This window comes from Capsicum annuum, chromosome 1 (genome assembly GCF_002878395.1).
Source record: "Capsicum annuum cultivar UCD-10X-F1 chromosome 1, UCD10Xv1.1, whole genome shotgun sequence".
Lineage (NCBI taxonomy): Eukaryota > Viridiplantae > Streptophyta > Magnoliopsida > Solanales > Solanaceae > Capsicum > Capsicum annuum.
The window spans coordinates 219,339,659-219,351,585 of record NC_061111.1 but is presented as its reverse complement, the minus strand read 5'-3'; the positions used below and the strand labels follow the sequence as shown (position 1 = coordinate 219,351,585).

At 36.1% G+C, this 11,927-nt stretch overlaps 1 protein-coding gene across 5 annotated transcripts in view; it reads left to right on the top strand.

Annotated features, from left to right (window-relative positions):
* LOC107854328 (BAG-associated GRAM protein 1) overlaps window positions 1–9,336 on the top strand; it is a 28,180-nt gene extending 18,844 nt beyond the window's left edge. For 2 of the 5 annotated variants that reach the window (XM_047408988.1, XM_047408986.1), the window contains exons 14-18: window positions 5,070–5,216; window positions 5,317–5,370; window positions 5,538–5,601; window positions 8,796–8,857; window positions 8,972–9,336. In XM_047408988.1, coding sequence (XP_047264944.1) covers window positions 5,070–5,216; window positions 5,317–5,370; window positions 5,538–5,601; window positions 8,796–8,857; window positions 8,972–9,091 — 447 coding nt within the window. In that variant the 3' untranslated portion in view covers window positions 9,092–9,336. Of the gene's footprint in view, window positions 1–5,069; window positions 5,217–5,316; window positions 5,371–5,537; window positions 5,602–8,795; window positions 8,858–8,971 lie in introns of those variants that run through there. The other 3 variants (XR_007053355.1, XM_047408991.1, XR_007053356.1) reach the window with 3 other exon arrangements.
* The last annotated feature ends 2,591 nt before the right edge of the window (window positions 9,337–11,927 follow it).

Sequence of the window (11,927 nt, the reverse complement as noted above, 5' to 3'; positions counted from 1 at the left end):
AATCACTGGTATCGGCCCCTATCAATTGATTTCCCATCCATCGCAAATTTTAGATTCGGGCCAATTGAAGTTTCAGCTGGTCTACAACCACTCATTCCCGTTTCTTTTAACAGATCAAGAACATACTTCCTTTGTGACACTATAATTCCTTGTTTCGATCGTGCAACCTCTATGCCGATACTTCAGCGGGCCTAAGTCTTTTATCTCAAATTCTGAGGCAAGACGCTCCTTTAGGTTTTGTATTTCAACCACATCATCTCCTGTGAGGATGATATCATCAACATACACTATAAGAACTGCTATTTTTCCTTCTAGTGAATGCCGAGTGAACATTGTGTGATCTGTTTGTCCTTGAACATATCCTTGCCTTTTCACAAATTGAGTAAACCTATCAAACCAAGCCCTTGGAGACTATTTTAGACCGTAAAAAGATCTTTTAAGTCTGCGTATCTTGGACTTGTCCTTCTCTTCAAAACCTGGTGGAGGATCCATATAGACTTCTTTCTCTAGTTGCCCATTCAAGAAAGCATTCTTCACATCCAATTGTTGAAGAGACCAGCCAAGGTTTACTGCGACTGTCAACAAAACTCTAATTGAATTTAGCTTAGCTACTGGAGCAAACGTCTCAAGATAGTTAATGCCATATGTCTGCGTGAACCCCTTAGCTACGAGGCGGGCCTTATACCTCTCCAAGGATCCGTCTGACTTGAATTTGGTGGTGAACACCCATTTGCAGCCTACTGGTTTCTTTCCCTCAGGCAAATCTACCAACTCCCATGTCTCATTTTTTTCAAGAGCTCTCAATTCCTCCAAAGTAGCCTTCTTCTGCTCGGGAACTTGTAGAGCGTCCTGCACATTTTTTTGTGATCTCCACACTAGAAAGTTGTGAAGTAAAGGCAGAATAACTAGGAGACAACTTTTTATAGGAAACAAACATAGAAATAGGATATTTAAAAACATTTCTAACACCTTTGCATTTTACAATAGGTAGGTCCAAATCTGACAAGGAACTAGAAATAGAATCAGTTGGAAGATTACCTTAAATTCCAGGAAGGTCTTGCGGAGGTGACTTTTGATAGTGTTGAGGATCGTCGGTTTTTATTTCTTAAGTTCGATTCCTTCTCGAATACGCCTGTATTTGTTTTGTTTATTCTCTGTTCCCATTTTTATTTTTATCATTTGAAGGCTCTACAGGTTCAATATCAAAGTTCTTATCATTTAAGTCACTTAAGTCCCTATCATCTCTCGAATCACTGTCCTTTTCATCTCTTGCTTCGCACCTATTCATGTCTTCTCCAAGATCCCTCGCATCAGTATTTATTGTAAAATCTAGCCCATCATTTGCTTGATATCTAGTTTTCTCAATATCCCAAAAAGACGAATCTTCACCTACGTGGTACTCCCCTGAAGATGAGTAGTAAAATAGAGTTGGGATTCAAAAAAAGTTAGATCCATTGTGACAATTATCTTCCTCGACTGAGGATCAGAACACTTATATCCCTTTTGATTTGGAGCATATCCTACAAAACACACTTCTTAGCCCTTGGTTCAAGTTTACTGCAATTATTAACATGAACAAAGGTTGTACACCCAAACACTTTCAATGGCAGTTTGTAGTTAACCTAGAACTAGGAAAACTCTCTCTGAAAATGTTAAAAGGTGTTTTAAATTTGAGAGGACGAGATGGCATCCTATTAATAAGATAAGTAGCAGTCAAGAGAGCCTCTCCCCAGAGATACTGATACGGGTGTACCAAGTTGTCCAACAAGTTCTACAAGCTGTCCAACAAGTTCACGACCATTCACCCGTTGCCAAGCTCGGGAGTTACAAAAACTCCAAGTTATGTTCATGCAAATGGCCGTGTGTGAGTTGGTACTTGAGCCTTCCAATGGATTAAATGTTTTTAAGTGTGAAGAGGAGCCTTGAAGTGTAATAAACTTACACTCCAAGGCCATCCCTTGGCAAGGGTAGGATGGTCATTTGTTATCTCCCTTTGTGGACTAATATAAATAGATAGTGTTAGGGTTATTTTTGAGTTAGTTCATTCATTTTTTGGAAGACAACAAACACTTTGTAATAATTTGGAGCTTTTCTCTTCCATTGGAGAAGCCTCAATTCCGAAAGCTCACTAGTAGAGTGATACTAGTGTTTTCTCTTGGCTAGAAACTAGGGTGTTGGGTTCTTTGGGTTCCTCTTGGTCCAAGTAAGAGCTTGGTATTAATATTCATTAATCTTAGGGTTTTTTCTCTTGTTAGGGTTCTTAGATCATTGAATATTGTGTGTCAAGTTACTATCTATCTTGTAATCTTGTTAATCTTGTGTTGTTGGAATCTTGAAGTCTAGTGAAGCCGTGTGAGGCTCTTTCGATTCACTAGTATTATTATTGACTTGCTTGTTCTTGTTGTTAATATCATCTTCTTATTCTAAAAACGTGACTCTTGAAGACTATTGAAGCCGTGTGTGGCCTATTTCGATTCACTAGCACTTGTTGTTCATCTTGTTGTTCTTGTTGTTGTTTGTTTCTTGTGTTGTGAACTTGGTCTCATATCAGGTACTGTGGAACCTTACTGGTAAACATTAAGGCCCTAGTTACCTCTAATAGGTGCCTATTATTTCTTTCTGCGATGCCATTTTGTTGAGGTGTATTCGGACAAGAGCTTTGGTGTACTACCCCAGTTTTTCTGAAAAAACTTCCTAATTGCTCATTAAAAAATTCCCAACCATTGTCACTTCGAAAAATCTTTTTTTTTTCTCATTAAACTGTGTTTCCACCATTACATAGGAAGTCTCAAACACATTTTTAACCTCAGATTTGTCCTTCAATAAAAAACCCCAATTCAGTCTAGTATGATCATCTATAAAAGTTACAAACCACCTTTTCGAACATTGTTGAAATTCTAGACGGTCCCAAAACATCACTATAAAAAGGGCAGCCCGGTGCACTAAAGCTACCATTATGCGCGGTGTCCGGGGAAGGGACCCACCATAAGGGTGTATCGTATGCAGCCTTACCTTGTATTTCTGCTAGAGGCTGTTTCTAAAGCTTGAACCCGTGACCTCCTGGTCACATGACAACAACTTTATCAGTTACTCCAAGGCTCCCCAAATATCACTATGAATCATCATAAACAGTTTAGAAGTCTGAAACTTTTGAGAGGGAAAAAACGATCGGTGATGCTTAGCCAATTCACAAAATTCACACTGGAATAAAGGACGGATTTTTATTTTCAAATAACTGAGGTAATAAATGTCTTAAATAATAAAAACTTGGATGTCCAAGCCTATAATGCCAAAGAATGACTTTATTCAAATAGAAGTAGAATTCAAACAAGTAGGATTCAGTTATAGAGAGTTCTCCCCGTTGTCAAGAAAATAAAGACCTCCGTATTCTTTAGCACTGCCAATCGTCTTCCCCAAAACCTATTTCAGGCGAGACCTTTTCCTGAAATTCACACAAATCAGAGTCAAAAATAGCACGATAATTAAGAGAATGGGTTAATTTACTGACAGAACCCACAAGACAGTTTTGGAACATGAAGAATATCATGAAGTGTGAGGGATGGTGATAGTTTAACAGTTCCTTTTCTAGCGATTGCGGAGAAGGAACCATCAGCTATCTTGATTTTACTATTCCCTGCATAAGGAGTATAAGTAGAGAAAGCACGGGAACTTCCAGTCATGTGATCAGTAGCTCCTGAATCTATGATCCACGAATCATTTTGGTTGGAGTTGGCACTAAGAAAAATAGAAGGTACGATACCCGTTTCAACAAAAGAACAAGAAGGATTAGAAGGATTTTGTGCATTTGCACGGAACTGGGGATATTGAAGGAGTTTGTGCATAATTTCTAGTTGTTTCCTTGTAAATGGAGACGAATCTGGAGGAGGTTGCTGCTCCTGCTCAAAATGAGTTGTTTTGGAGGCTTGACCATGTTGATATTGGAAGCCACGATTATCAACTCCCTTCTGCTTCCAGTTCGGTAGTTTCTGTTATCTTTCATTTTTCACTGTCACAAGAGCTGACATGTGAGAAACATTGCCTCCTTGAGGCATCATATTTTCTTTAGGAACTTTTGTCTTCTTTTGATGTTCTAGAAAGATGATCTCCTTGGAAAGCTGTTTTTCCATGTGATACTAGAGGAAAATGTCCCGCTCTGATACCATGAAAAAGAATGGATCTTGGGCCTAACTCAACCTCAAAAGCTAGCTCATGAGGGGAGGATTGCCCAAGTCCATATAAGGAAACCAATTACCCATTCCTTTTCCAATGTGGGATACTTAACACTCCCCCGCACGCCCAGTCCTCGTTATCTGGAGCGTGGGCAATATAATATGGGTCCCAATATCGGTGAACAAAGATTTGGGATGGGCCCGACTCTTATACCATGAAAGTTAAGATATTGCAAAAATATATATATTATTCATAGAATTGTACAATATTTATAAGAGAAAAGTAAGATCAGAATGAACTAATCAATCCCTGATTTTTGGGAGATTCTTGAATCAAGGGATTTCCCTTGATCTATTTCCTAAAATAATATATTTTCCTAATATACATGCTATCCCATATTTATAGGAGCTGATTATAGTCAATCTGTTAGTTGATTTGTGGAGCAGATTTGATTGAAATCTGCCAATCATTGTGGAGCAGATTCTGCCTCAATCTGCCAGCTAATTCGATAGGATGTCAAAATACTTTCTAGCTAAAGTGAAATGCATTTTTGGGGCGTGGTCTTGGTCAAAAATAAAGAGGTAGGTAATAGCTGTTCCTAGAGGAAATAAGCAAGTAGGAAAACAACAATAAAAAGAAATAAGCAAGTAAGAAAACCTGAAGCATCTGTGATATTGATTATCAGGTTGCAGTGTTTCAGGTGCACTTTCTTATTAATCTCTATCTATTTATTGGAAGGAGGTATTACTGTGTGTTAACAAAATTTAGGGTGTCTTTGGAAGGAGGTATTACTTTGTGTTTCAGTTGGTCCTGTTAGAGCTAGAGTGACTCCAAAATAAATTGCTTTAATCATGTGGCCTTAAAGGCTGCTAAACTTTTGAATGTCTCCACTCTCTTAGATAGGTCAATGGCATTCTGCTGATGATTATGACGGTCAAGTCAGAGAGATTACATTCAGAACCATTTGTAACAGTCCTATGTGTCCCCCAGATTCAGCAATGACGGAATATCAGCATGCCATTTTGTCACCAGATAAGAAAATGCTGGTATCCCTCATCATTTCTTTTGCCACCTTATTTACTAGTTACTTTTTTGCTGTAATTATTTGTCTTTATTATTATAATTTATCATTTTCCTCTCATTTAGGTTTTTGAGACTGTACAACAGGCCCATGATGTCCCGTTTGGATCATGCTTTGAGGTATTGCTGGGTTTGGTCATCCGACTATATTCTTTTTTCAGTATTTGTGATTTCAATTCTATGGGAGTCCTAATAGATATGACCCTGCATGCTTTATACCATCTCTTATCTGCTGTATGATTGCCCCTTATTTATTTTTTTATTGATTAGATTTGATATTAAATCAGGTTCACTGTAGATGGTCTTTAAAGGCATCTTCTGAATCATCCTGCATTTTAGACATAAAAGTTGGTAAGTTTCTTCTAGGTTATGGTTTCTCGTTCAGTTGAAAGTGTTCAATCCACTATTCATTTGCCACATTTTGCTTGTTGAAAATAATTTCTGGTTCCTGGTTCCTGGTTCACTGATTATTCGTGATATATTTTGATAATAGATACTTTCTAGAAATAGACCAGGATCTGGAATATTTGTCTAAATTGTTGAGGTTGTAATGCAGCACCAGGAATAACTATACCTTTCTGAGAAATCAACTAGCCTGTGTCATGAGTCAACCTCTAAGCAACTTTTGGGCACTCATCTAGTCATCTATCTAATTATCCTTGTGTTACACTTCTGCCAATCTTCTATCTCGTCTTTTTTTAATACTTTCTGTCAGTTACCTTACTAATCATCTTGTAGTACTCTTTCGTCAACTCTTATGGAAGACTTGCTACTATTTTATTTTTCAATAACTGAAAATTTATTGAGGGCCAAAGGAGTAGGTTCGAAATTCAATGGATAATCAGCTGACCCCTCCCCCCTTCTTCACCTAAGTACCAAGATATTGCCAGCGACGGGGTTGGAACCTATTACATGCACATAACCCACATATAACGTGTTGCGCTCTTACCACTTAAGACTGAAGCCCTGGGTTCTATGGGGGACTACTACCCTTGTCATCCATCATGCTTGGATTTTAAGTAGGTGTATATCTGTTTGCCTCTTGCAATGGTCAGAGCCTTCACTTGTGCTTCCCAAGTTCCACCTTCTACAATCATTCGATCTTAAGCTGCAGTTAGATCTTTTCTTGGGTAATCCAAGGCGAGTGTTCTGAGTTTGCATTGTCCTCATTATTCTAGTCTATCTGTTGGGTGAATCATAGCATGATACAGGCCAGCACATGGTTCATAGGTGCCAATTGTGTTACAATGATGGTTACTGGAGCAACTGTCGTAAAGTATTATTTTTTTATATTCAAACCCAGCCTTCATTGGTCAGTGATGTGCGAAAAGTTACAGAGTCTGGCATCCCAAACTGTTTACATGATCATTGAGATGAGGCTACTATAGAAGTGTTAATCCTACCCAAAAAGGGCCTAAGAGGCCTAGGACTCTAAGGGGGATCATAAACAATGTGGTTATCTGGAACATCTTTGGTTCTTAGGGACGGGATACCCCATCTATCCACATTGGTAAGACCTTTCACTTCGACGGGCAAGACGGAGAAGGAGTTGAAGATTTGAATCTCACTACTTCTATGACTCAAAGAGTCCAGCTTGTCAGCGGGCTTATTAGCCTCTCTAAAGCAATGAGTAATATGGGACTCGCTATCTTCAACTAGTTCCTGAATATCCTCAACAATACTAGCTATCTTCCACGGAGTCTTCCAAACTTTTTTTATGCAATTCGTTAGAAGCAGGTAGTCAGTTTCTCCCCAAACAAGTCTGGGGTCATTATTCAAGCACCACCTCAGGCCAAATAGCATAGCAGCAGCTTCGGCATAGTTGCTGGAACCTTCCTCCCTTTCTTCTGTTTTTGAGGCTTCTTTCAGTTTCTTAGTAAGAATGGGTGAGGGTATTATGCCTAGGCCCAATGGTATCGCGTAGGCAAAAATAATCTTCCCTGTGTTATCTCTTACCATTCTGCCTCCCCCACAACTTCCATCTTCCATCACTGTTGAGTTTTAATAAGTTTGTTTGAGGTCTAATCCACTTGCCGATGGTAGCTTTTGTTTGATTAATATCTCGATCACAGGTCTGGCAGATTGTGTTCACAACCCCGCACTTCCAAATCTCTTCCTCAATACCTGCAAAAGATTGAATAATACATTAGCGGAGGATTGGTATAATGAAGGTCTTCCTCCTCCATATTTGTTAGTACATCTAGCACGCCAGATTTCCCAACAAATAACTGCAGGAATAATTTTGATTATAAGTGAGCAGAAGGGGTTCTTGGTCTTGTGGTTCCACCAAATGAGAAGGGTGAACTTCAAATTGGGTTTACTCGTGCTTTTCCTAGAGGACCTGCAAAAAATGACCACATCTTTTTAGCAAAATCTCTGTGACAAAATAAGTGGTTAACTGATTCAAGCTCGGTGACCACTCTACTACTGTTACAGCAACAACACTTGGGATCCATGTGGATCCCCAAGCCTTGCAACATTCTTGTCCGTGGAAAGTTTATTATGGATGCTCTCCAGATGAGAAAAGACATCTTAAAGGGTATATTGCTATGCCAGAGCCTACTAGCATGGTTGTTGGGAACTCTTTCTTGCCTCAATTCCCTCCAAGTGGAACATATAGAGAATTTTTCAGTATGGGAAAGAGTCCACACTGTTTTGTCTCTTTGTTGTTGTTTATGCTAGGATTTTCTTTCTCCAAGATCCTTCGTTATTGCTCTTCAGATAGGGGAACGTTCAGCTTATTCCAGTCTCATTCTCCATTGTGAAGAACTTCTTTAACCTGCAAATTAGAAATGTCAGTATTGTTGTCAATTTGTTGATAAAGGGGGCCAAGGTTACTCCAGTTATCATACCAGAAGGATACCTCCCCTTTACCAACTATCCAAAGTATGTTATGATCAATCACCTCCCCACTAGAACAAAGAGCTTTCCAGGAGGAAGCTTGCCCTCTTTGCCATTTAGCTTTCACAGGATGATTTCTGACCATGTACTTAGCTTTCATAAAATCACTCCAAAGGGAGTTAGAGGTTCTTAAAGACCACCACTGTTTAGCACTAAAGGATTGACAGATGTCCAAGAGCTTTCTAAAGTTGGTGCCCCCTTAGTTGTAGGGATAACAAAGGTTGTCCCAAGAAGACCAATGATGTTTACCTCCACTGTCCAGCCCCGATCAGAAAAATCTATTTAAGAATTTCTCAATAGTTTCAAGAGTGCCCTTAGGGGGAGTTCCCTCTAATAAGAGGTGAATAGGAAGAGCGATGAGGACATGTCCTTTCTTTGAAGGTGCAACCCTTCCTAAATATTTCACTCACACCTGCTTGGTTATGGTCCCTAAAGTTGACCACCCTCAGAAATTCAGTGACCTCAGACCCGTTATCCTGTGTAATGTTTCCAGTAAGATTATCTCTAAGCTTCTGAATGCTAGGCTAGCCACTATTCTCCATACGGGTGACCAGGAAGATGGAACTTAAAGTTTCAACCATTTTACGTATTCAGGAATGGGGGGATATGATGTCAGTGTGAACTAACTTCTGAGATTCGAACAGGTGCACATTTCAAGAAATGGTGCATTATGCAGTCTAAAATTAAGGCAGGAGCCGTTGACGAGGTAATTTTTCCTCTGCAAGATTTTTGTGCTTTCCCTACATGTGCAGCAAAGGTGATCACAAGAGATTGATTGTGTCTTCTTTTCCACGTTTACTCTCTTCTACCCCCTATGCAGTACAAGAAGGAGGTTGCAACTATGATTGGAATGGCTCGCTCATGTGTTGAATCCAGAATCTCAGGAAATGAAATGCAAAATGCTGCATCTGAACCTCCCCCTACTCAAGAGAACGTCTAATTTAGGGAATATTGTAAGCATCAGGGGAATTTTTGAAAGTGTTCCATAATTCTGGTTCGTTTGTTTGTAAGTAAAGATAGTACCACTAGTCCATGTAATGTCATCACAATCTTTGGATAGTAATTGCACCCTATTCCTCCAACGGAGGTCAGGTGGTGCGCTTTTGTAAAATTTATGGACACAATTTTGTTGTAAAGATAGATAATTTTCTTTTTTCCTAATTTTCTCAAATGTGTTTTTCTCAATAGTGCTCTTCTCAAAGGAGTCTGCCATGTCTCCTTCCTTCTTGTATCAGTGGTAGTGCAACGGTAGTGCAGCTGAGTCGATCTGTTTTGAGGAGGTAGGATAGGCTGTTGGTCAAATCCCGTATTTACGCTAAAAATTCAATACAGGCGAGAATGCAGACTAAAAGGCACGCGTCTTGCAGTTATTAGGTTGGAGTAAATACTATGTCCGTCAAAATTTTACCTTAAATGGGTTAACTCTGGACAGGTGACAAGTTGATATTATATCCACTCATAGATGCATATTTCTCTTAGATTAATGCTTGGTTTGTCGGTTCATTGGATGCTATCTGATGAGATTTATTGGTTTTATTTACTTTAGAGCTATCTGCTAAGACTGGGGAATTACTTCTCACAGGAATTAGATTTGCAATAACAAGGAACTCTTTATTTTATTTATTTATTTATTTTTTAAAAAGAAAAGAAAAGAAGGAACACTCAAATGAGTGCTAAAGAAAGAGTGAAGGCAAATGCTAGTTTAATTAAAAAGAATAAATGGCATGATATAACAACGGGTTCATACTGGCATAGGGTAGCCAATTCTTTTGAATTTGGCATCAGATATCCACTTTCAACGTTTTTGGCCATTTGATACTAGGCCAAAAAAAAATTCTCTCTCCTGATTTAAAAAATTGAAAAAAATACATAAAGTATTAAATTACAAAAAATAGCAACACTTTTATCAAATTACATTTTATAACATATGTATTTGTATGTATTTGTATTTTTGTAGTAACAGCTTGCAAAAATACAAAATACATATTGATCGTAAGGACAATAAAAATCGTATGTATTTGTATTTTTTTAGCAACAGTTTGCAAAAATACAAAATGCAACTTGCTATATCATGTAATCATGAAACTGTTGCTATGAAACTCATAATTAAGGGGATAAATATGCTATTTCTGAATTTTGCCTTTTAAAATTTATTTTTATTATATAACAGATTCTCTCTCTTACTTTTAATATATTTATTTAGTTTTTATTCTCAAAATTAACTTTTTTTTGGTAAACATTCTTAAAATTAACTTAACCGTACTTTTCATTTAAAACTAGTCTGATTGAACGTGCCTTGCACGTGTAATGTTTGATTATTTAAAATTAAATGATTTTGTCTATTGCAAAGATTTTTAATAAAGTGTGTAAGTTCAAATCGTTTTTCAAAAATCTTTCACCCTTTTAACATAATAATGTAAACATAAACATATACACAAAAATTTTACCACCAGAAGTTTCAAGTGACTGATGGAACATCACTTTTGCGTTTGTCATATAACCTTTTTCCCTTGTTGCCACATGCAAAGAGAGACGTATTAATTTGAAAAATATTTGTGTTACAATTTTTTTTTTGTTTACTTAAAATCTTTCCAAAATCAATGATTTTATTCTTATTACATACTTAAACTTTTAAAAATCTGGTATTTCTTAAACTTTTCTTATTCTAATGGTTTTATATTTATTTCTAGATTTTTCAAATCTTCTTAAAATCAAATTTAGTTTATTTGAAATTATTAAACTAAAGGAAAAAGTATTAATTGTCATTAATATTGATAACTTCTAATAAGGAAATGTTTTGCCATAAATATATTTAATTAATTTTCAAATCTTAAATTAGAAAAAAATAGTGAAATTCTAATAATTTCTAATAAGAAAAAGATTTACCATAAATATATTTAATTAATTTTTAACTCTTAAATATTAAATAAAAATAGTGAAAAGACGATTTAATCTAAAACAAAGACTTTTAATGAATGACAAAAAGTTCTTTCTAAGGCCCTTCACACTTTTAATATATTATTAATTATAAATACAGATTATAGATTATAGATTATAGATTGTAGATATAGATATAGATTATAGATTATAGATTATAGATACATCTCAATTTTAAAATATTTCCTCTCTATTTATTTAAAATACATTTTAATTTTTAAATATCTTTTCTCTCTCTCTTCTTAAAAAGAAAATTATATTGTTTTAAACTTTTCTTCAAAATTTCTTCCCCTCTTTCTTCCTGTAATCTCTCCATAAATCATGATTCTCTCTGTCACATACCCACAAAATCTTTCATATGACTTAAAATATTTTTTAGTTACTATAGTTCAAAAAAAAAAAAAATCATCAAATTTTAGAATTTTTATGCAAAAATTGTTAAGAATATACAAATTGTGAAGGATCAATATCAATTCAATTATCATTATCTATATATACAAATGATAAGAATGTATTCATTATAACACATACATTGAGTAAGTTAATTTTAGACACATATGCACTCAATTTAAGATAGACAATTTTGTGATATATATGTGATTTATTTTTTTATCAGATACATATAAAAAATGATATTGATGTCCAATAAATATATATACACGTTCAATTTAGTATATGAATCTTTGTATATACATGTGGTTATTGTATTCGTAAATAAAAGAAACATTGTTAATCTAATATTAATTATTTATTATAGCCATAAAGAAATTAATAGAATATAGATAAACTATGTTGTAAAAAATTTAATTCATGTACACATTGATAACTTTATATATATA